Here is a 23,803-nt window from a genome sequence, read left to right as displayed (position 1 = left end):
CTGTCAGTATCTTCTCTAGCAGCCATTGGCCGAGACAGACGTCCATCACAGCGGGTTTGCCAGGCGTCTCTTGCTCAGTCCTGCTGTTGTCAGCACTGCTGCAGTGATGCCAGGTGAGATTCACATGAAACCACAGGATTGATGTGGTTTTTTCTACTTCTGGAACCATGACAGGGTGCTGCAGGTGAAGTGGGGATCCAGTCAGTGTCTGACATGTAAGTTCAATCATGTCTCATCAGTGTTTACTCCAAGTCTCTGAAAGGTTGTGCAGGTTGATTCGAGTCAGGCTACTTTACAAAGCAAGATGTTTCCTCATTGTAGACTTCTACACAGATTTTTTTTCAAATGTTGGACGTCTTTGCTTCAGTTGTTATGAAATGTGTGACAGGAAAACAGCAATCAGGTGGAAAGTACAAAACCTGTAATCCCTAAGATTACTGACATGTGTTTACGTTGTTGATATGAAATTTGCATATTAACACAAACCGTAACAGCAAGGTTTCACAATATTACATATTATTGTTTAGTTCTTCTAATAGAAATATTGAACAAAGGATTTGGTCTGATAACCAAGATGATGCATTATAATAATAAATAATATAATAATAAATATGTATCTGTCATAAAACTTCCTGGACCCATATCCAAACTTAAATTGAATGGGATCTTCCAGGCTTCATCCTTCCACAAAGTTTAGTTGTGGTTATTGGTTTATTAGTTTTCTTAAATGCCCAATTGCATTTATATAATCTTCTCCTAACAGAGCCAGTGATGGGGACAAACAGCCAGAGCAACGCCACGGTGGACACTGAAGATGACGCCCCAGCTCAGTTTGGCAACGACACTGCAGTGGGCATTGTCTCTGTGAAAGGCTTAAAGGAGAACTGGCAGAAGTGGTCTGAGCAGCACCAGGAGTACCAGAAGCACAACCCCTTCAGTCACGACGCCAGGCCCAGCGGGGCAGTCCCTCAGAGGGGGCAGGAGGACTACGGGAGGCCCCTGCAGGGCTCCATGACGGAGCAGCGGGGGAAGGATGCTCACTTGCGCATCAGCACAGAGGTTCAGGAGCTGTGTGAGGTGATCAGGAACATTGGGGAGCCGAGAGACTGCGAAGGGGAAGGAAGCAGCTGCGATGGGAAATCGGTCCGTGTAGAATTTGGGAAACTGTTTGAGCATTATGTGAATATCTCAAATAAACTGGTGGGGATTCTTCTGCGAGCGAGGAAGCAGGGGCTGGTTGACTTTGAGGGGGAGATGCTGTGGCAGGGGAAGGATGACCATGTGGTTATCACTCTGTTACAGTGAACTGGATTAGTGTTGATGCCTTTATTCGTGGTGCATCTCCAAAGAACATTAGATGTACAAGTGCATTTTCTCTAAATGCTAAAAACAAAATAATCTAACCTACTGTTCAGATGCATACAAGTTAATGGACGAACATAAGTCTTTGACAATCAGAAATGTTGTAAAGCAGACATCTACAATGCCAATTAGCAGCATTTGTGAGCAGTGAAAGATGTCAGGCCACCATCAGCATGTTGACAATTCCGTTTTCAAAAAGAATAATAGTCCTTTAAACCATTCGCTCCTATATCTAATAGAAGGATGAAAGTTCATCCATCTATAATATATACCACTTATCCTTTTGAGGGTCGCGGAGGGAGCTGGAGCCAATATCGGCTGCCATCGAGCAAGAGGCAGGGTAGACCCTGGGCAGGTCACCAGCACATTACAGGTCTGACAAACGGAGACAAGCAATCATTCCATCAATGTAGACACTCAAATGAACCCAGTCTTTTGATAGTGGGAGGAAGCAGAAAAAAATTCAAACATGCAAACTGCCATTCCGGGATTCAAACCGGGAACCTTGTTGCTGTGAGTGAGCGCTAACCACCACACCAGGAACGTAATCAATAGGGTATATGACAAACAAGTTTTTATATTTAACGATAAAGACATCAGGGATATAATGGATGTAAAAGTTCAATTCTACCTCATATTTCCCACCTTTGTAGCAGTGTTTGCAGCAACTAAGTTACTTCAAGTACAACAAATACTTTACCCACATTAAAAGCTGTACGGTTTTCCCACCCCATATGCAGTTAGCATCACTGAAATTAATCTACATAAGGTGTGGGGAAACCTTACAGCTTTTTGATCTGGGTAAAGCCTTGGAGCGAGCAGCTGAGATGAAGTCAGAGTGGTTAATGAGAGTGAACCAAATAGAACATGAGGCTCCCTTTGACAGACAATATGGTGCTATAGGATGAACCTGATCCGACTTGGCTTGGTGCTTCAGAGTGTGTATTTATTACCAGTGTGCTTGTAATTTAGGAAACCTTGTTGTAGTTTGAAACTCAGAATACAAGAACCACAAAGACACAGTATGAGACAGTATGATGAACTAGTGAGGCTGCTGCTATTGGAAGAGCACACACTCTGCCATGCACATTCATTTTACTTTCTTAACAGGAGCACCAGCGGATTGATAAATTAACCAGCACTTCTCATTGTCTTATAATAAAGTAACTAAAGACACCGTGTCCTGTTTGTTTTCTGTTACTTGGAGGTGTTTTGTGATCCTTAAGCACTAACTGCTGCATTTAAACTAATGAATGGGAAAGAGAGAGAGGTTCTAAAGGGACATCCTTATTAGGACTTTATACTTTGTACAATAGAAACACACTGAAGTCACCACAATGGAAGATATTCAGACTGAGAAGAAGCAATAAATTATTTATTCTAAATCAACAATTCTGAAAGTGCATACACATTTATACAGTAGGATTTCTTCACATTCCATTAATATATTAGGGAATAATACAGCTGCATTCGTAGTTACCACATGCACCATCTAGCTAGTTCATATTATATCTTAACACTGTTAGAGAACATTTCTTCAATTCAAACGATGAGTAAATAAGCCTTTTAATTTAGAGCCTTGTAAATGGTGAACTGCCTGTTTGATCTCTCAACATACGATTTATATCAATCGATCTTACATTCCAGTACACACCTATAAAGTCAAACCTGTGAAGCACTGCTGCATGACAAGAGACCAGTTTATGAATCATCACTTCTCTAGCTGTGAAATGATAATGATCTCAGGAAGTCTATTGTTCAATTCATCTCTCCTGTCCTCTCAGTAGAAAAAGACTGCCTTAAACAACAAGCTCTGGATTACACTGTCTATAACTTGGTCCAAAGAGTGAATAATGACTTATCTTTGGCGGATAAAAGAAGATTTAATTCACTTCTTCTTCTGTAAAAATACAAAAACTTATGTTAAGGTCTCAAGCAGCTAGACACATTTGGCTTTGTTAAAGCTTTCACTTTGGCTTTAAGTGTGAAGTGTTCTCACAAAACAAAAAACCTAAGTGGGCACTTATTACAAACATCATGGAATTACAAATATTATTTAATGTGTTCAAAGAGGCAGCCATCTAATGTGGGCGTGCAACATCCAACATGACAACTGCAAGAGGCTGGATTGTCCAGTCACTGCATCCCAGCCGAGTCCTGCAGGAAGTGGATTCAAGTGGTCAGTCGGTCTATTCTTTAGAGTTGAGAAGTTCAATCAGCTGCTCCGCCTGCAAAACATACACGAAAAGACAAAACAGAAAATATAATGACAACAGACCTGCTTCATCTTAAACACTGACATGACTTAACTGATGACCTGGACTAAATATGAGTTTGACTGTAGGTCTATGTTGTGCGGTCTCCAAGCAGGTGGCAGCATCTGGCTTTACTTTTAATCTATGTCCAAAAACCCAACCATATTATTATGGACTCATCTTGTGAAGAGAAACTGGAATCCCACTTCAAAATAAGAGACAGAAATGTGCAGGCACAGTAAAGACTGGCTGGGGATTAATCAGATAAGAAAAATATAACATCACAAGTCTTTTAAAACATGGTGCGTGCAAGAGATTGACACTTTGCTAATAACTCAATTATATACAATATATAAAGCCAAACACAAATGTAAAAAATGGGGCTTACCGTGATAAACCAATAGGAATTGAGCCTGTAGAATAGGCGGGACATGAAGCCCATTTGGCTGGCGGGCGCCAGGACATGAAGGTGTAAGTGTGTAACCGAACAGAATGGGGGCCAATGGAAACCAAACCTGCAGTCACAGGAGAGTGTTAGTGTTGACAACGATGTTTACTGAGTTTAATGGCGCTGAGCTGTTACAACAACAAAGCAACCGGGATGTTACCAAAGCTCAGTAATCACTCAGAAACAATCACACAGCATCTTACTAAATTATTTATCACAGTTGCCATTAGATAAAGTACTAATGCTCACTTGGTAAATATAGTTCAAAGGTGAAACTACTCCAAAATACATACTATAATGATCAGTACTGATAATTAGAACTTTTATCTGTGTCCGATTATCAGTGCCAATCGCTATTTGTTATCAGAGAAACGTAAGTAACTCTGTGCCTGAGGTTGATATGATCCAGATACAAAAGCGCCATCACTGAAAATGTTTGGGGATGTTCTTTTTGTAGTGGACTGGAGCATGTGACACAAACTGAAAGTGTGAAAAGGTACAAACAAGGAAAAGTAGCCTACCTGACGTCACTGAGGTCTGTGACATTGTTTTTCTGTAGGATCTCCTTCCCTTTCTCAACCATCCGCTTCACTGAGTGTAGCAACCAAAACAAAAAACTTGTAAAACTACTTTCCATTAATATCAGGATTTTTTTCTAACAAACAATGTTGCCACTCCGTTCCATTTTATCCAGTTGCTGGATTTAAGATAGTGAGAACTATACCTTGTTCATAGCATGTTTAGCATTTCTTTCCACACAAGATACAAGTAATGCATAGCCAGTGAAATAAAACTTGTTGACATGAATTGAAACCAGGGACATACAGTGGTCACAACCTTTTCAAAGTGCAAATATTTCCACAGGCACGTTGTTCAAACCTTACCCAAAGGCACGTCCTCCTTGTTGAGTGATTTACAGTTCCCTACATGTCTGGTTGGGACGACCAGGTAGTGGTGAGGAGCTGCAGGTTTGATGTCTCTGAAACACGAAATCTCTTCATCCTGCAGCAGAGATAAATGTATGAACAACAAGACAGCAAGTAGAAGTTTATTCTTGTGCTTCAAAACTGGGAGGGTTCATGAGTCCTTGAGATCCCCGAGTTGTGACACAGATATTTCCCCTCACTCTTGTTCATGGTGAGCCCCACTGCCTCAAGTTTCGTAAAATCTTTATTGAAAGTAAAGGGGAATTTGGCTACTTAGTCATCCTGCATTCATAACTTGCTCATATTAAATAGTATTTAGAAAATGCATGAGAGATGACACAGTTGAATTTCTTCAGTAACATTGTCTGAAACCTGACCTACAGACAGTGGGGGTCACCGTTAAGTAGACTGAGGTGAAATATCTGTCACCTCTCAAGAATTTGTTTAAATTCAAATTTAATAAGAGCAGGTTATGAGTGCCAACTATGCCTTTGATTTACTCAAGTTTCCGTTAAACTTGACATAGAGACAGTGGAGGTCATATCAAACCTTCAAAGTGCAGCTGGTGTGACTGGCGTTTTCGCACACAACCGACCACATGAGCGCATTGTGTTTGCTGTTGGGTATAATAACCATCCTAAACAGTAAAATAACAGACAAACAACAGGCTCTGTTCAGCTTTATATGGTTTCTCCGAAGGTTGTGACCCTGGAAGGACATAGCATCAGCATCCGTCTAGAGATCTGATCACAAGGGGACAGCTGTTTTCCAAGCTGTGACCTCTATTCTGAATTTACTCAGTGTTGTTAGTGATAGGGCAATGGGTTGGTAAATCTGGGCTACAGTAGAACTAGCTTGTTAGCTACAGAGGCTATTTCAGCTTGAAGTGGAAAAAGTGGAAAAGGACAACAGATTTAAAGTAGTTTATATCGCTAACCCTGGCTCATTAATTACATTTTACCTGTTGATTAATGAGCACTGTCGCTGTAAAATAAATGAACAAATAAAATACAATGTACGTGTATAGTATATATGATGGCTGGGTGTGGTTCACTTGGCAAAACAAATCAATAAATCAGAATATCTGCAACCATTGCACTTCATAAGAAACTTGACAGTTAAATTACTTTTTAAATCAACCTATAGAGACACGGAAACATGAGCTACAGCTTCACAAAGCTAGTTTTGATCTCGGAGAGGATTGTAAACACACAAAATAAACAGGCTAGCTAGCTAGCTAAAAGCCTCCACGTCATACATTATAGGATTTTAAATATTCTCACACAGAGAAGAAGCTCCGTTCCCATTTCATTGTGTACAATCTTGCAGAAGATACATTTCTTGTCGTATCCTTCCGCTGGTTCGCTGCTGCTTTTAGGAACTTCAGCCTGAGCAGATTGAGTCACTGGAACTTCCGCCATGTTGAACTGTTAAAGGTGAGACCTGCCCAGTCGTTTTCAGAGCTCATCGAGCTCACCAGGGGAAGCGAAAGACTATCTGTGTAAAAGATCGTGTAGTGAAAGACAACCACCACAAGAGGGCAATGGCCTCCAGCATATTATATACATCATATTCTATTAAGGGAAAGTTACATTTATATATAAATATCATTAGACATCTATAATAAACGACAAGTAAACATAAATATGTGCAGAAATATATAATCAAATATATAAATAAACAAAAATATATACACTTGATATATACATGATAAACATAAGCTCTTACCACATTTCTACATAAATGCATTACTAAATTGATACGTAATCGTATATACATGTATCAATTTATACATGTGAAAAGTTGCATGTCCGTCATATAAATGGGACTATTATTTCATCCATTAAAAAAATGACTTCAAACAAATCTTAATCCAACAAAGACATTTATATCTTTTTTTTTATAAGGGAGATACATTTATTGGTTCCACACACACATGCACACACACACGACATGTTAATTGGGGGAAAATTTGTTCTCTGTCTTTGACCCATCTGGTGAACACAGGAGGACACACAGAGCAGTGGGCATCCATGCACGGCGCCCAGGGAGCAGGTGGGGGAGTAAGGTGCCTTGCTCAGGGGCACTTAGACAGTGGGGTGGGGTAGGCACTTAGACAGTGGGGAACAGATCCAGGTATTGTCCATCCAGGCCAGTGAGATACCAAAGTCAGTAAATTGCGTGCTTACTGTACGTGAGCCCAGTGAAAGGGAGAGATTGAAATAATTTCCTTTATCAGAGTAGGTGAAGAACAGCAGTCATGATGAGATTGAGGTTTGTAACCAATGGCACAAAGGATGAAAAAACATGCATAATGTAGTGTGCAATGTATTAATCTCAGTAATGTTATTGTTACAACAGCATAATAATTTCTGACTTCAACAGACAGGCTTTGTTATATCATGCAACAGAGAGGAAAAATAAAGTTCCCCTATGCTGATGTAGTGTTCCTGCCTTGCTGTAAACACTCCATTTTCCTCTGTGGGTTGACATCTATTTCCATGGTATTTTATAGGTCAACTGTAAAGTTCAGTAACTGCTTGAAACTTCATTGTTTTGGTTGGAATGTAAAGAGCTTGAATAAATAGATTGAAAACTTTCCAGCCTTCATATATCTGACATGACACTTGTCCGCACTCTGCAGGCAAATTAAGGGGAAATCCATCTAACATTAGATCAGATTTGGTATCATTATGAGCTAATGAAAAAAAACAATCAGGGCATATTTACTTTGGACTGAGACCTGTGACTCCCAGAGTAAATGTTTCTTGGTTGAGACTCTGGGGCCCCTTGACTTCCATTTGACCCCACACACGCCCTCATCTCTGCTGGTTTCAGAGGAAACCAAGTTATGCAGGTAAGGTTTGACATATTTTGATTTGGTTTGTCTCAGTATTTTTCCTCAGCTTTTTGAACTGCAGGTTACCATCATGTGTCTGTACGTGACCCCTTGTTGCCCTGCAAACTGTGATGGTTGTTTGGATGATATTTTCTTTTCCAGATACCTGAAGTTCCTGAATGTACAGCGACCTATTGTGAGACTGCAACTTACGTTATCAAAGTTTATCTGTTTACTTCTATCTCTGCTCAGTTGATCAATATTTCTAGGTGAATGTTAATGATTCTGCTTGGGTTTTTTCCGTCTGTACTTATTTTAGTTATGTTCTAGCGCAATTGTAGGAGCATCAGTGAGCCTTAATTTAGAGTCCAACATACTTACTTGCTATTTCCTTATTTGGTTCATGTAAAGATAACTTTCTTGATAAGTGGAGAAATGTGATGTTGTAATGAGGATATATTCAAAATTAAGTCAGTGTCACCAGGAAAGATGAAGTTTAATGTGGGTCCACAAAAATAAAAAGACACACATTGGCAGTTCATAAACAGACACACTGGAACATGGAGGCTTTTGCTTTGAAATTTCTTAAAAATACATTTAAATATATAGATAAGTTAAAAGAAGTGAAATAGTTTAAAGGTTTCCTTATAAAACATGATCCATTCAAATGCAAATAGCCAGGCAGGTGTCACACTTACAAAAAACAGAAGTTACAGTTGACAGTCAACGGTCAGTACACAAACACACACACATGGATAATAATGAATTGTTCATAGTGCAACTATTTTCAGTTATTTTCACTCCTGAGAGGTGAGGAATTCATATGCTGCTGTAAGAGAACATAAATTGGAGACATCATGTTGGAAAAAGCTCAAAAATACAATCTCCCCCAATAAGGCACAATATCATGTTACAGTGTTTATACCATTAATCAACTATGTAGCTTTTTGTCTCAAAGGTTTATAAGGCTGCTCATGTCTTTTAGTGAAACACAATAGAACATATTCACCTGTTCACACATGGCAACACTTACTGTAAACATGTAGTTTTGAATTTCAGGTGTTCTTTTTAGACAAAATAGAAATTAATAGACTTTCCAAAATCCCTGAATGTGCTTACACTAGGTACTTGGAACTTTGTGTTATTACCGTCCATAACCCCAGGAGGGCATGCAGGACTTAAAGCTTCAGACGCTGACAGTTACTTTCTGGGTTCAGCACAGGGCAAGTCTAAGGCAGCAGGGAGCTTAACAACAGGGTTTATCTAGACACCTCTATTTAACAGGCACAGATGAAACCAGTGCAAGCAGAAGGTCCGGCCTAGGAACCACCAGAACAGGCCTCATACGAGCTGTGTGTGGACTAATCTCAGCCAGGCACACACGTGATACAGTGGCGACTGTTCTTTCAGGTTTAGTACAGTAGTAGCTAACCCACTTGAAGTGTCAAGGTTGTGTAACTGACGTTCCTCGCTCACTTCTGAACAGTCCAGACCTCGAGGTCTTGTACGATGAAGTCCTCCTGCGTGGAGAGCGGTGGGTTGTGAAAAGTTGGACAGGAAAAACTGGCCCCATGGTTCAGATCAGCATCCAGCCACAGAGCGAAGCCATCCCTACAGATGGAGCAAAAACCAACACTTTAACATCAGATCTTTACTGCAGGTGACTGGCATTGTAAGCTTTCATATCTCACAGCTTGCCGGTTCAGTTTTTATTACTTTACTGCACTGATAACCACTGCATTATCTTATTGATCTTTCCGTGAGCCTGTCTTTATTTTACTGGGAGAAATCATTAACCACATGACTTACCCTCCTCCACCAATCTGCAGAGTATCATATTTGCCATTGACAAAGTAGGAATTCTCTCCACTCCACCTGTACGCCTGAATAAAAGCCAAACACACGACATTAGAAACTAATACTCAAGCTTTCATATATGTGAGATTCTACATACTAATATTTTGTATTCCTTTCTACATTTCACAACTTTCTAGAGATTTTGTTTAATTTCAAAACTTGAGAAATTCTCTTCAATGTTTCCAAAAATTATGGAAATAATACTTTCTTCTTAATAAAAACACACCTGCTGTCAGACCTACTGATAAACTATAGGTAACACAGAATGATCGGTTGCTCTCTTTACCTGAAAGTCTGGGTTGAAGCTGAACAGAAAGGTTTCACCAGTGCCATAGAAGTGTTTACTGACTCTGAATGGATCTGTGGAAAACGCTCCGAACACCTGAAAACACAAAGGCAACGGTTATTAAACGAGAAGCCACAGATGTCAGTCTATACATATATATATATGATCTTTGTAGCTTTAAATGATATATTCTGAACAATGAGCGTTATCACTTTTGATACATTTATAAACATCCTTAACTAAAAATAATTTGCCCATCATTTTGAGAAATGTGCCTTTTTATCGATAGTGATATATATTGATATATTTGTTATTTATCTTTTGGAGGACATTGGTACAAATGAAGATGCAAACCTTTTTGTGCATGTCTCTGACGATCAGCAGCACAGGATTGTCCAGTTCAGCCATATTCCTGTAGAGTGTCTTCAGGCTGCTGCCATGGATGGCAGTGCTGTAGGCCAGCTGCCATGGATAGCCCCAGGTCCTTGCTGGCATCTGAGCCGCAAGCTGTTGGTAAAAAGGAAATTAGTGGTTAATCTCATGATTTCACAATATTTCACAAGGCTGTAACTAATTCAAGATCCTCCTCTTAGATTCATCGGGAACTCACCTGCTCCAGGTCGTGGGCATCCAGCAGCAGGCTGTGCTTGCTCAGCACCAGCAGAGCATCATCTACCTCCTCCGGCTGCTCGGGCTCCTCGGCCTCTGAGTCCTCAGAGCTGCACAGACTCATGCGGCGTCTGGAGTCCTTCATTCTGATAATCTGCAGGAGAAAACACAGGCTTGTCAAACCTTTTCACACTTTATAGTAGCTTGAAGAACAACCATTTCTCCAGATGCAACAGATGAAACCTGCACTTGTCCTACCTCCACATAGGGCTCCACACAGTCACTTGCTATGTAAAGTACTTTGACATTCTCTGGCAGCAGCTTCATTTCTCCTACAGTTCTCTGTCAAGTTCTACACATCAAGGCTGCACTCATTTTATTGTACTCTCTGGGTAACTTTCACTTTCCCCTTTTGAAAGGCCATTGGTTGGAAATTTGGGTAGAGGGGCCTCCCATTGGTTAGCCCTGACACTGTTAACTTTCTTTTCTCATCAAACAGGAAAGTGAGGCACGGTTTATTTGTGACTGGGAGGGAGGTTGGGAGGATGTCCATATATGGACACTTGGGATTTCCCAGAACATCTGGGCGCACAGCCAATCTCCCAAATTCTCCATCTGCTAATTTACCGTAATTCAGGAGATGCTTGCAGGGTTTATATGGCTGCAGATAAGCATGGCAGCTTAACATTTACTTCTTTAGCATATGTGTCTGTCAGTGCAGTGCAGTCCTCACCTCCCAATTCTTCTCAGTGGGGTTGACAGGGTGGCTGAGGAGCTTGTGGACCTTGTTCTTCTTCACGACCAGGTGGTGGTTCGGATGCTTCTCTCTGATGAGGAGTCGGGGCTGACGGTGCTTGAGGTGGTCGACCCTAAAGGGGCGAAGGGAGACCGTGATTAAAAATAAAAAGATAAACAAGCATCATAAACTGTACTGACATGCAATGCTGTTGTGGCTTTAATAAGTGGTCACAGTTGAACAGATGAGATTCCACATTCCTATTATGTGTGGAAACGTGCCTGGGCTTGAAACGTGCCTGGGAAAGTGACACACAGTTTGAATTTTTGAAGGGATCACAGAGAAGTTATTAACCCCTACAGGAAGTTTTATTTATCTATTCTCAACTCTCTTCTATTAACAGTTAATGAGAAACAGGGATTCGAAGTACAAAGCTACTTGATTTATGGATGTCAAACCTTGATTAAATCTCTCTCTCTCTCTTTCCTCTCACTATTTCAATCCCTGCCTGTCACAGACACATAGACTCCAGCTCTTTGGCTTCCACCCTTCCACCATTAGACGCCAAACTAACTCTGCTTGCTGTTCTTGCACATATTTAATAACTAATAAAAACAACACCACCAAGTAGTTCTCAATAGGTTTGAAAAAGGTTCATTCCTCTTGCATTTGATCGGAGTTGACTTGATTCAAACCCTGGTTTCAATTAGAATCTCATCGCAGTTCTCACAATTTCTTTGCATTAAGTAGAAACAAGCTGAACTAAATACTTTCTATTTTAAATCCAGGGAACCCCACCATATACAGGACCCTGCAGCTGTGTCGATGAGCTGTGTCACTTACTCTCCGACGCTGTAGGCAACTCCCATGGCTGACTGCGGATGAAGGTGTTGAGACTGTGAAAAGAAGGAGGTAGTTGGTTTGGTAAGAGCTGATCCAGTGTGTCTGCTCCGAGTCTGCCATTGCCTGCATTATATACCAACGGATCAATTGTGTTATAAGACCCTATTGACCGTAAACCCTCCCCTTCTCCCCTCGCAGCTCTGCAGGCCCTGCAGGTTTTCTCTCAAGGATTTCATTATGACGCCTGGAGGCCAAACCTGGTTACACATTAACTTGACCTGCTCTAGGTCCCTGTCCTTAACTTTTAGGTGCATTTCAGACTGTTACTGTGTCAAGGCTGTGGCTCAGATTTGTAATGAAGTGGCTTGATAACATGAAAGAGGCCTGTCTAGCCTGGCCTGGCTTGATTGTCTCAAACTCCTCATATGAGTGTGATTATGCAGGACATTACATTAATTATTTTATCACATCACATGAAACAAGCAAAACATTTGAATTAACAAATCATCAGGCACTAATAATCGACTGCAGTGGCAGTTGAGTGGGTGAGTAACTGTTGAGTACAGAAAGGTTGGGTGTGGGAAGATTTTTTTATTTTGGCAGCAGTGTGTATGTTAATTTTGTCTAGTTTGTTACACAAAAGCATGTTAAAAAAAACTTTCTAGATACTAGATATCTCCTTTAGTTTTTCTTTGTTTCTCTCGGTTTATCGCTCTGGGTTTCCTTCTCTAAGATTTGTCTTCTCGGTTTCCTTCTCTAAGTTTAGAGAAAAAGAGAAGTCAGTGTAATTATTATTATATATATTTTTAACCAGCCCAAAATGGAAGTTTCTCAGAGCGGGAAGAGAAGCCGTTGAATGAATAGTTGCTGCCTGTTGTAAGAGGAGCCAAGCAGTCATTAAATGTGTGGGCTATTTGGGATTGTGTAACATCCAGGAACTGGTTGAACAGTCATGTGGCAGCATAGCTTTGTGTGATATCTACTGTCAGTTAGGGTGTGTTTTTTATAGAATATGCATATTGCTTTTGATGTTTTTTTTCTTTCTGATTGTAGGTTTGAAAACAATCGGAGACATAGACACTTATCGCCCTGCATTTATCATTTGAGACCTTTATCATTTGAGACCTTTATCTTAACAGTCTCAAGTCTTTCAGGATTAGTCTCAGGCATTAATAGCAAGATTTAATCAAAGCAGCAACCCTTGATTAGAGTGTTGACCATTTAATCAATGTTCAATATCATTCAGACTTGATCAATTTCCATAGTAGGCTTTATCTCTCAGCGCTAATGCTCAAATAGAATTAGAGTTGTTTGTTGGTTCTGTTTGTGGTCACTGGAATTACATGTGTAAACAGTATCATAGGGCCATTTGAATGTGCTCCTGTGGAAGGACTAATCCTTATTGTGAGAGCCGCATGAAGCTTATGTAAACAGAAATATAAACTTTTTATCACCACGTCTGTCTTCAGTCCTCCATCCACTTCAGTAGCGAATAATTTAAGAAAACACAACAGCAGCAAATGTGTTTTAACAGCTCCTTTTGCAGGACGGCGTTTCAGTTAAATTACAAAATGGCAGCTTATGATAATAGTCCCAGTACTCAGGTTTGTTCATGTTAAGATATCAGGTCAGGAGATTGCAGGAGATTGCAGACTGGACACTGCGGGGTCAACAATCAGCTATGAGATGCTCTTACACAAGAGAAATAGAAAGAGATCAATTGGAGGCAGTGGTCCGGTCTGACGCACAGACAAGTTCGATTTGTAAACTCACATATATACAGATACACACGCTCAAAAGCTATTTAGGTAAATATACATGTATGTTCGCAAACACTATCAAAAGTCCCATACTTACACCTGATGCATGCAAACATGTTAGACACAGGCAGTGTTGAGAAAAGTAACATGTTTATTTTATGATGCAATTCATTATTTTGCTGGAGAAAGCAGTACAGATATTGGTCAGTTCCTCTGCACTGCTGCTGTGAGATAAAGGGGAAGGAAGGATATCTGCTTAGCCCTCTGCATTTGTTGCTCTGTGGTTTGTTGCTCTGGGGTTTCTGCTCTGCAAAGCTACACAGCCAAACTGGGATTCAAACCAGGAAACATAATGCCAAGAGGCTACAGTGCCCCCACACCACTGTTTCCACCCAATCCGTTTAAATGCAACTTGCAAAATGAATGAAAAAATTAAGCATAACTGAGGTCATGATGAGCAACTATATTTGTCTATTACCATCAAGCTTTTACATGACCAAATTTAGAGCTCTATTTTTAAGGCAGGATAATAAACAATTAAGGAAATGGTTAAGATAATAAATATGGCAAATTCCTCCCACCATGACTTTAAGGAAAAACTGAATTAATTAATAAATTTAAGTTTGATCAGACCATCAGTTAATGTTTGGGGACTTTACCAGGGGGTGGTTGTCTCTGAGAAATGAGCTGTGTATACAGCGCACACACACACACACACACACACACACACACACAAACGCTCACAAACACAAGAACAACGTCAAATTTCGTGGCAGTAAGTTGTGGCATCACTTGCTGCAGCACAATCATTTCTTCATCTCCACTTCAATTCCTGTAAATCCTGTCTGCTGAATTCTCTTTTGGCTCCAATCAGCCATGGGAAAAAACTTCGATGAGACAGCAGGCTCAGCTCCCGTGGGCACACAAGCACAGAAACCATGCATCACTCTGCTGGCTGACGTACTCTGGTGGTGTAGGTCTTTTTAAAGTGTTTGGGTTTTGGAGCCTGGGATGTAGACACACATTGGTCTCCTCTAAAACACAGTGCTGTCAGTGTGTGTGTGTGTGTGTGTGTGCATGTGTGTGTGTGCTTGAGAGAGCATGGAGTCTTTCCAGTCGGCTATGGCCGAACAGTCACTAAAAGATAAATACAAAAACTGACGCCATTGTTCCAGGAAGATATTTTTTACCACTTCAAATCATATCAATGTGTGCTGCCAGGTAGTACCAGCTCAGATTCCTGTTTATAAGTGTATGCGTATGTGCCAGATATTCTCATCTGTATGTTGTGTATGGGTGTACATGCATTCAAGTCAACAGCATACGTGTCTTAATGATAATAAAACACAAGTGAAGATTTGTCAATCAATTCAGAGAGCCGGGCCACAGTTCACAAAGAGGTAACAGGTGAGTGTGTCGGTACAACACAGAGTGAGGAATTGTTAACTGTATAAAATAGAATAATGGCTAAATGTAGTTTTGAAACCAAAAAGTTGCCATTCATATAAGATACCCCCCCCCCCTTGTGTTTTATAATATGTATGTTTCTTTATTAATGTAGAAAACTGGATCATCTCCGGGAACTAAGTAAACCACCAAGACATTAACAAACACTCAATTTAACAGAGACTGCCATTCATATATAAATTGTCTTGTACACTACATCCTGTTTTGCAGGAAATATTATCAGAACACCATTCAATACCTATACCAACTTCTTTCTATTTCGTTTTTTTCTGACAGTGGACGACAACCTTTGTGGTTTGGTTGGGAACTTCTCTGAGATGCAGAGAAACTGTAAAGAAGAGGAGCGCTCATTGTTCCTGTCGGTGGTTAATGCTTTTCTCTCGCTCAGCTTTTTTAGATTCTATTGTTCTTCACATCTTACATGGAACTCAGTACTTAGTTTTATTCAGTACTTAGTTTTATTCCCTCTCACGTACCTCATGTTTGGGAAGGATAATAAATCTTAAGGAAGCTCCACTTTAACAACTTACTTCTGGATATGGGCTGTGGTTCAGCAGTATGTGTCTCTCTGCGCAAGACCCCAGTCATGTACAGTGAGAACGCAGTCAGGATAGTGTCAGACAGATACGCCAGCACAAAACAAAACACAGTGACAAATGCGGACCTAATGAAATGATTGTTTGAGTTCATTAAAGTCCTGTGAGGGCCACAGACACAGATTCCTTATTTCTTTTTCAGATGACAATATTAATTGATTGCTATCAGGACGTGGAGAGGATTTCACCAAATCTGATAAAAAGTGTTTCCTTTGTGCCTTGGTGGTTTGGTCGGGAACTTCTCAGAGATCTAGAGAAACTGTGAGAAGAAGGGGGCTCGTTGTTTCTGTCAGTGGTTAATGCTTTTCTCCCGCTGAATGTTAACTTCATAAGACGCTGCAAAGTAAACACCGTAGTCTGATTACCTTAACTTTAAAAAGGTCACACTCAGAATAAACTATTATGAAATTAATTCATGAGTACCCCCACCTTAGTCGTGTAATGTTACCATGTCTTAATCGCAATACGTCGTCCTTTCAGAGTTGGAACAGTTACCATGAGTCCGAACAAGATGGAAAATAGGAATTTGTAGATTTAGCAAATTTCTAAAACAGTAAATGGTAATATCGTTCATCAAAATATGTCAGGTCGAGGTTTAAAAGCTGGATAATATTGGACGTGATAAAGTAGTGAACATAATGACGTAAGTTTTCTTTTACCATCTATCCGTTTGGGGGTCGCGGTGGCAACAAGTCAAAAAAAGAAAAGTTAAGCGATAGTCACATTTAATTATATAGGTATTATATAAATAAAAATGTGTGTGTCTCTGGAGTGAATATGCAGCTGAAATGAAGCAGTGCAGGGGTCATTTAAAGTAACATGACCACGAGTTCAACCCTGCAGGGACATTGATTTTCAGCCAAAGGTCATAATTGCAACGATTTGTATGCAAATGTGTATACACAGTATGTGTGTGTGTGTGTGTGTGAGTGTGTGTGTGTGTGTGTGTGTCGGTACAACACAGACAGTTGAAATGAGGAAGCTGAGAGAGCATGGAGTCTTTCCAGTCGGCTATGGCTGAACAGTCACTAAAAGATAAATACAAAAACTGACGCCATTGTTCCAGGAAGATATTTTTTACCATTTCAAATCATATCGATGTGTGCTGCCAGGTCGTGCCAGCTCAGATTCCTGTTTATAAGTGTATGCGTATGTGCCAGATATTCTCATCTGTATGTTGTGTATGGGTGTACATGCATTCAAGTCAACAGCATACGTGTCTTAATGATAATAAAACACAAGTGAAGATTTGTCAATCAATTCAGAGAGCCGGGCCACAGTTCACAAAGAGGTAACAGGTGAAGGTGTATCAGGTGCATCAGGTTTACATGTGAATATACATGTTTCACAAAACAGTCATCTTAGCTAAGGGTGATTCAGATGGATCAACCAAAACAATGCAATCAGTTTGAATCAATATATTTTCAGTGAGATAACAGAGAGAATAAACACATGCCTTGTACAGATGTCTGTTGACCTTGATTTCAAACTCATCATTCTACAGTTGCTCGAATTGTAGGTGTTAAAAACAATTTCACCTCCATATCCTTCCAGCAAATTGATGAAAGCAGGACAGTTTCAAACAGAGGTTTTGAAAACCACATTAAGACGTAGAGCTAGGGTTGGTAATCCTGGCCATGGGCTGTGGCTCAGCAGTATGTGGCTCTCTGCTGAAGACTCCAGTCACGTACAGTGAGTACATCAATTGTCGAGTTTCTAACAGTCTCACAGACAGGGAGCCAAAGACTCCAGCCCCTTATCCTTGTTTTTCAGATGGCGATATTAATTGATTGCTATCGGGAGGTGAAGAGGATTTCCCACAATATGATACAAATGTGTTTATGAATCAAATTTCCAACCCTACCTTTAGCTCAAGACAACTCCAGGAGTCTACGGACAACTCGGATCTGTTTGGTTCTTGATATTTCAATAAATGGGCTGATAAATGTTTCCATAATTCTGTCAGGTCCTTTAATTCCAATCGTTCCTTTCTTTTCTCCATTAGGTTTTGTATAATCATTGAACTTTTCGCAAGTAGCAGGTCCTTGAGAAGTATTAGTAAACAAAAGCATGTCAGTGCAGTTAGGCTTTTGTTCTATTTTTGCCTGCATTCTGAGACGCTAAATCGCCGAGCTCACAGAGCTGGTTTGGACTGGATACAGCACTGATCTTAATACTGTGTATGTGTGTGTGTGTGTTTGTGAGTGTGTGTGAGAGAGAGAGAGATCAACATTCGTTCTCTCTATATATATATGACTTTCCATCCCTCTCACCCAGTTAAACGCCACCCGGGACAAACTGCTGACTGAGCCCTCTGTTCCCAGAAGCATTTAACTTTAAAAACCATTGAGTGGTCCTCTAATGCAACCTGTGAAGCAGCAGGTAGTAAAGCACAGATTCAGGTCTGGTGACAGTGATATAGCTCTCTGACTGCTGTATCAGTGAGGCTCAATCAGTGATGTTTCAAAAGGAGTAAGGTTAAGGTGACCCACATCATCATGACCACAAGTGCAGACCACAAGCACTTTCAGAAATTTGCAAGAAGAATTTCCCCTGAAACTGCATGCAGCCTTGCTTCTCGGGTAATTTGTGGGTGCGGGGTCAGACTAGGGTTGAGTCAAGGAAATGCGTCATTAAATGGAGCGACGACGGCAAAAGAGTTCAGGCAGCTAACTCAAGCTGTTAAGGTGATAATCCATAGTATAAATTCCACTGTAGGTTTAAAGTGATATGTATCATAATCTGAAAAGGTCATATAGGAAAAAGAATGTGACCTACAGTTTGTTTTTAGGCAACATGACACAAAAAATACAGGACGGATTACCATGAAAAGGAAGGATGTGGTATAGGTAAGGAGATAACTCATTAGATGAAATTTCTCTGAAATTTGTTCAGAGAAACCTCACTCTGCAAAACCAATGCAAACTTCTCTCTCTGACTACTGTTCGCATAACAATAAAAGTTTGAGTCAGTTTGCTCTACTTTTGCAATCGTGTCAGATTAATTGATTCTGGTGGCCTGACTCCAAGCAAACTGACCAGTACTCACTTCTGCACTTTAGACCAGACAGAGCAATAGCCAATGTCAGCGCTATGCTCAATGTCCATTCATGCCAAAGCTGGGTTTTTGTATAGTAAAATGTTACTTCAGTTCACATTGTTACCTAATTTTCAGGGCAAACGTAAAACTTTTTCTCACAAGGTAACAAAGCAATTATTTTTGCCACTCTCACAAGTTATATAGTCAATACACCATAGGAGATTACAAAATGTATGCATTTATGAGTGTGGTCTGGTTGAGGCCTCCATGACAAATCATACATTTATGGGTTTTTCTCACCCTGGAACAGTGTGATTGTTAAACCAGTGCTGACATCTGGTACCCCCTTCCTAGTTTAGTTAATTTTGAACTAAAGATCTATTTAGAATGTATAAAAATGTTATATGATATAAAGATTGGAGGATAAATCCCTAATTAATGTTTCACAGAACAGAGAAAATACATTTTTTAGGTTTTTGACCAATCGTTTTTTTGAGAATCTACTCACACAACGTCAGGTCTTTATTTTTTTATCAAGCCATTGAAAAATAACAGCCATAAAGAGTTAAAGGACCCATCGTATGCCCATTTGACCACAGTTGATATGGTTCCTTGAGTTCTTAATGAAATTTCTCTGACATATTTTGGTTCAAAAGAATAATTTAAAACAGCACCTTTTTACCCTGTCTAAAACAGCCCTCCTCAGATTGACCTGTTTTGAGCATCTTCAGCATCTGTATTAAGAGTTTTCCGCCATGTTGTCTACCTGCTCTGACACAACCTCCTCCAAATCACTATCTGCTTCCTCATCTTGGAAAATCAGATCAAGGGCCTCTTATATCTTGCTGCCATAACCTCAGTCAGTGAAATGGCAGCTCACTAACCTTTATAATCTTATGACCCTCCAACCCCTCTTTTGATCTATTGATTCTAATTTGTTTATTTTTTGATTATTTTGTGATATAGCTTGTGCTTTCAGGTGCAGATCTTGTGTCTGTGTCAAGGCACCCTCCGACCTCTGAATGGCCTCTGTTCCTTTTGTGCACCATATATGATCACCCCTATGCTGTTTTACTTTTTTCACTGTTTCGAGATTCACCAAGATTCCCAAATGACCTTTCAAAGACCAGCAGGTGCCTGTATCTGCCCAAACCTGGGTACATGTGGAGGGGACACAGACAGTTCTTGTGACAATGTCAAGTTCCCCTGAAACTCTGTCTGTTTTAGTTCTAGAAGACGTTAAAAAAGTAAAAGGTAGATAGCCTATGCATTTTGGTTGCTGTGTACAAAACAGTTGAGAACTGGGTGACTGCCCTCTCTCCTCGGCCAAATCCCCTTCTCCTGTTCCACGGCCGAACAAAGTGTTCCTGTCCATCCAGGAAACTGTGAGACAGGGATACGCTCCACATGTTCCAGATCAACTGCTTTCTTAAAAAACATCGCTTATGTTGCTGCTGAGAGGATCTGTGAGCTGTCTAAGCCACAAATATCCAAGAATGTACCTTTTAGCACAGACATGAACTGCACTCAGCCAGCACATGTGATGGAGTCTGCAAAGAGTGAACTCCGGTCATGGTAGAGGAGCTACCACAGCACCAGACACTGCAGGGGCGTTGCCTCCACCATCTTCTGTGACCCCTCCTGCTGACCATGGGTCTTTGTCCGTTACCCAGCAGACACTGCGCTCCACCAGCTCCTGTGACCCCGCTGCAGAGCATAACAAATTGTGAAAAGTAACAAGTCATATATTCAAAATTCCACTTGAATAGAATTATAAGAATAATTATTGAAATAAATGATATCTTAACAACCAAAGCCTAAATTAGCTCATTAGGTCATAATTATCCATTTCAAAATAATGAATTTTATATTACCTGATTACAAGTGGTGATTCATTAGGGGAATGCATGTGATGGGTATAACACGTCAGTATGAGCTTTTACTGAAACAACTCAGGCCTTGTACATTCTTTAACATTGTGAGTTAGGGCGTCTTTCAACATATTAGGAATCTTGATAAAAAAAAAAAATCAGACATCTCACGTGCAATTTTGTGCAGTTCCAGATAGAATCGGGAGCTAATGAATTTATCAGGGGACTGTTGGCCCGTGTTGGGAGATGCATTCTATAGAGTGCGATTCTAATTATTATAAGAGAAGATAAAAGTGACAATGATCTACTCCTGGTCTTACCGTAGAGATGACTTTGAGTTAGAAGAGCTTGCATGCACGTTGTAGAGCTCGTTCTCTGTCCAAACTCATAAACGCTTTTCACAGTTATAGAATGTTAGTGTAAAACTAATTAAGTGAAGTTCAACCTGGATCATTGTTGCTCAGGTTGGACATTTGTATAGAATCATTGGCAGTTTGTGGTTTTTCATAAATTTCAGTTAAACTATTCAAATATTTCATTTAGACCAAAGTGTTACACTACGAGTTTTACAGGAAAAGAAATGAGGCATGTCTGCGGGTAGAATCCAACATTCTAAATTAATATTTAACTAAACACAACTGATATTGAAAAGATTAGCTGATATGGCACAATGTGCACAGATTTGGGGATAGGGCAATCACCCCGAACATTCATGCTCCTCTACGAGAATCTATAATAATGTGTGTCATCAGCCTGTCTACAGAGTTCATATCTAATGTGGCACTTCAGATGCTCTGTAGTGAAAATTGCATCACTGTTAGATTGGAAACTAGTTACAATTAGTACAATTAGAAACGATTAGAAACTGTTCAGCATAGCCACGTACTTTGTGTGGAGAATCAAACATAAACATTGTGAAACCATTGTGATACCAGTGCTTGCTGCTCATAAGGGGGAGTGCATGCCCACAGATTAAAGACAGATGGTTTTATAGCACATTCAGGTTGAATCAACAGTTTGGCAATGTGATCATTTCAACAGTTGTGGCGGTGCCAGTAAAGAGTGTTGCCCAAATTAAGGAGGATTTTGATATTTGTTTGCACTTAAAGCCACACATTTCAATTCATAATAACGAAACAGACTAAAATGTGTATACAACTTGTATAATTTAGGCTTTAAGCTGATCTCAAGCAAGCTGTGTCAATGGATCAGCAACTAGTGAGTAACAGTAGTGAAAAAATCTTACAAAAGTACAGAATGAAACTTCCTTCTACTGCAATAGACTGTGTACTGCAGGGAGCATGAGTGACTGCAGCGCTATGTGTGCAGTGCTTCTTCAGAAGCTAAATACCGCCCTCTACTGGGGAGGTGTGGCGTGCCATGGCGCAGTGTGTGACGCAAAACACCAATCCCCTTTGTTTCGGCCTCAACCTCAAATATTTACCAGGCTCCATCCCGTTACTGCAACACACAAGGAGGACGCCACATCAATGTTACAGTTAAATCTAAAAGGTGTTATCAACAGGAAAAAAAAAAGGAATTATGGTAGATTAAACTGGAAGAGGAGAAACATTCACAAGAAAAGGAGAGGAAGATAAAAACATAACAGGGAGTGCGTACCCCCCCCCCCCCCCCCCCACACACACACACACACACACACACTTGTAGTGTTTATTTTAATTAAATTTTTTAATTAAAATAAACACTATTTCTCACACTATTACTCAGCTGCCTTGCTGGATGTCACAATGTCTGCCAGCTGCTCCCGTGCCAATGACATTTACCAAGGCTTTCTTGAACCACTCTACAATTTTTCCATGGCAACGTTTTCTTCAGGCAAACGACAAGTTGCCTGATGGAAGGGAAATCCTGCATAGCAAAATAGATTTGGCCCCGATTTGGCCCACATCACATGTCCCACATTCAGCCCACGTACCACACAGAGTCATGGCACGTGGGTGGTCCGCTCCTGTTTGCCAGATCTGGGCCACAAGTCAGCCATAGCAGCAGTGGCCTGACTTAGATTTGTGCAATTTTGGCATAGTCACTGTTTACCACATGGGCAACAGTAGATTCTCATCCAGATAACACCTTGCCTAGATCACTGCATGTTTGCCAAAAAAGGCCCAAAATATTTTTAGGGATATTTTGGCCACTTTTGCTTTTTTACAAGTGGGCCACTTTAATTGATTTTGTTCAGGCTGCAAGAAGGCCAGAAATGCTGCATCACTTCCTGAAGTAGCCCATATCCTAATGGTATCCGGATCTTCTCAGTTGAAGAAGTGCACGGGTCACAGCACAATTAACACCTTGGGATACTTTTTTATTTTTCACCAAATCTTTACTCTTGACCAAATCATTGCCCAACATGAAACTAACGCTGTCTATAGGACAACACGGGTGAATCCCCACAACCACTGGACCTGTAACCACGTCTGACTCCATGTGAACAGTATGCAAAAGCCTATCTAAGATTTGCATTCCAGAGCAAGAACGCCATCCACAGCAGACTCCTAAGGGAAAACCAAAACACTATTTAAAATGAATGCCTGAGGCGCTGCTGCAGTCCTCAAATTACTGACTCGCACACGAAGCCGTGCATCAGAAATGGAGCATGAGCTTGAATATGCTGACAATCATTTGGAGCAAAATCAAGTTAAGAAACTTAATCTTTCCAAAAGTATAATAGTCCCAGTCATCTCAAGGCACAATGACACACCGTATGTAGTAGTGTGTGTATAGGCGAATGGCTGTTGTAAAATATAAATATAGACCATTTACCACCTCGCTCTCACCATTTGCAGTTTCTAATCATTGTTAATATAGTTCGAATTTTTGCTCTGCCAAAATTTGTATTCCTGTATCTGCGCACTCAAGTATTTGCTTTTTACTAATTCAATTTTGCAATA

The 23,803-nt window shown here is 40.3% G+C and overlaps 3 protein-coding genes across 4 annotated transcripts; 1 reads left to right on the top strand and 2 right to left on the bottom strand.

Moving 5' to 3' along the window:
* The first annotated feature begins 41 nt into the window (after nucleotides 1-41).
* Nucleotides 42-1,729, top strand: si:dkey-29b11.3 (actin-binding Rho-activating protein-like). Its single transcript, XM_062399634.1, has 2 exons — nucleotides 42-215; nucleotides 764-1,729. The coding sequence occupies exon 2, from the start codon at nucleotides 772-774 to the stop codon at nucleotides 1,303-1,305; it is 534 nt and encodes a 177-aa protein (XP_062255618.1). The 5' UTR covers nucleotides 42-215; nucleotides 764-771; the 3' UTR covers nucleotides 1,306-1,729.
* A 987-nt stretch (nucleotides 1,730-2,716) lies between these two features.
* On the bottom strand, nucleotides 2,717-6,432 carry hint3 (histidine triad nucleotide binding protein 3). The gene is made up of 5 exons (XM_062399635.1): nucleotides 6,275-6,432; nucleotides 4,950-5,067; nucleotides 4,587-4,656; nucleotides 4,006-4,132; nucleotides 2,717-3,590 (listed from the first exon to the last, which is right to left on the bottom strand). Exons 1-5 carry the CDS (start codon nucleotides 6,410-6,412, stop codon nucleotides 3,552-3,554), a joined length of 492 nt encoding a protein of 163 aa, XP_062255619.1. The 5' UTR covers nucleotides 6,413-6,432; the 3' UTR covers nucleotides 2,717-3,551.
* A 1,875-nt stretch (nucleotides 6,433-8,307) lies between these two features.
* LOC133965308 (nuclear receptor coactivator 7) lies at nucleotides 8,308-12,360 on the bottom strand. Of its 2 annotated transcripts, XM_062399790.1 has the most exons (7): nucleotides 12,162-12,360; nucleotides 11,316-11,451; nucleotides 10,584-10,736; nucleotides 10,328-10,480; nucleotides 9,974-10,069; nucleotides 9,640-9,713; nucleotides 8,308-9,441 (listed from the first exon to the last, which is right to left on the bottom strand). In XM_062399790.1, exons 1-7 carry the CDS (start codon nucleotides 12,185-12,187, stop codon nucleotides 9,303-9,305), a joined length of 777 nt encoding a protein of 258 aa, XP_062255774.1. In that variant the 5' UTR covers nucleotides 12,188-12,360; the 3' UTR covers nucleotides 8,308-9,302. The 2 variants fall into 2 exon arrangements, with proteins under 2 accessions (XP_062255774.1, XP_062255775.1); XM_062399791.1 differs by lacking the exons at nucleotides 11,316-11,451; nucleotides 12,162-12,360 and adding an exon at nucleotides 10,841-10,978.
* Nucleotides 12,361-23,803: the final 11,443 nt, after the last annotated feature.

The sequence above is a fragment of the Platichthys flesus genome, chromosome 11 (assembly GCF_949316205.1).
Source record: "Platichthys flesus chromosome 11, fPlaFle2.1, whole genome shotgun sequence".
Lineage (NCBI taxonomy): Eukaryota > Metazoa > Chordata > Actinopteri > Pleuronectiformes > Pleuronectidae > Platichthys > Platichthys flesus.
This window is presented reverse-complemented; position numbering and strand designations above follow the sequence as displayed.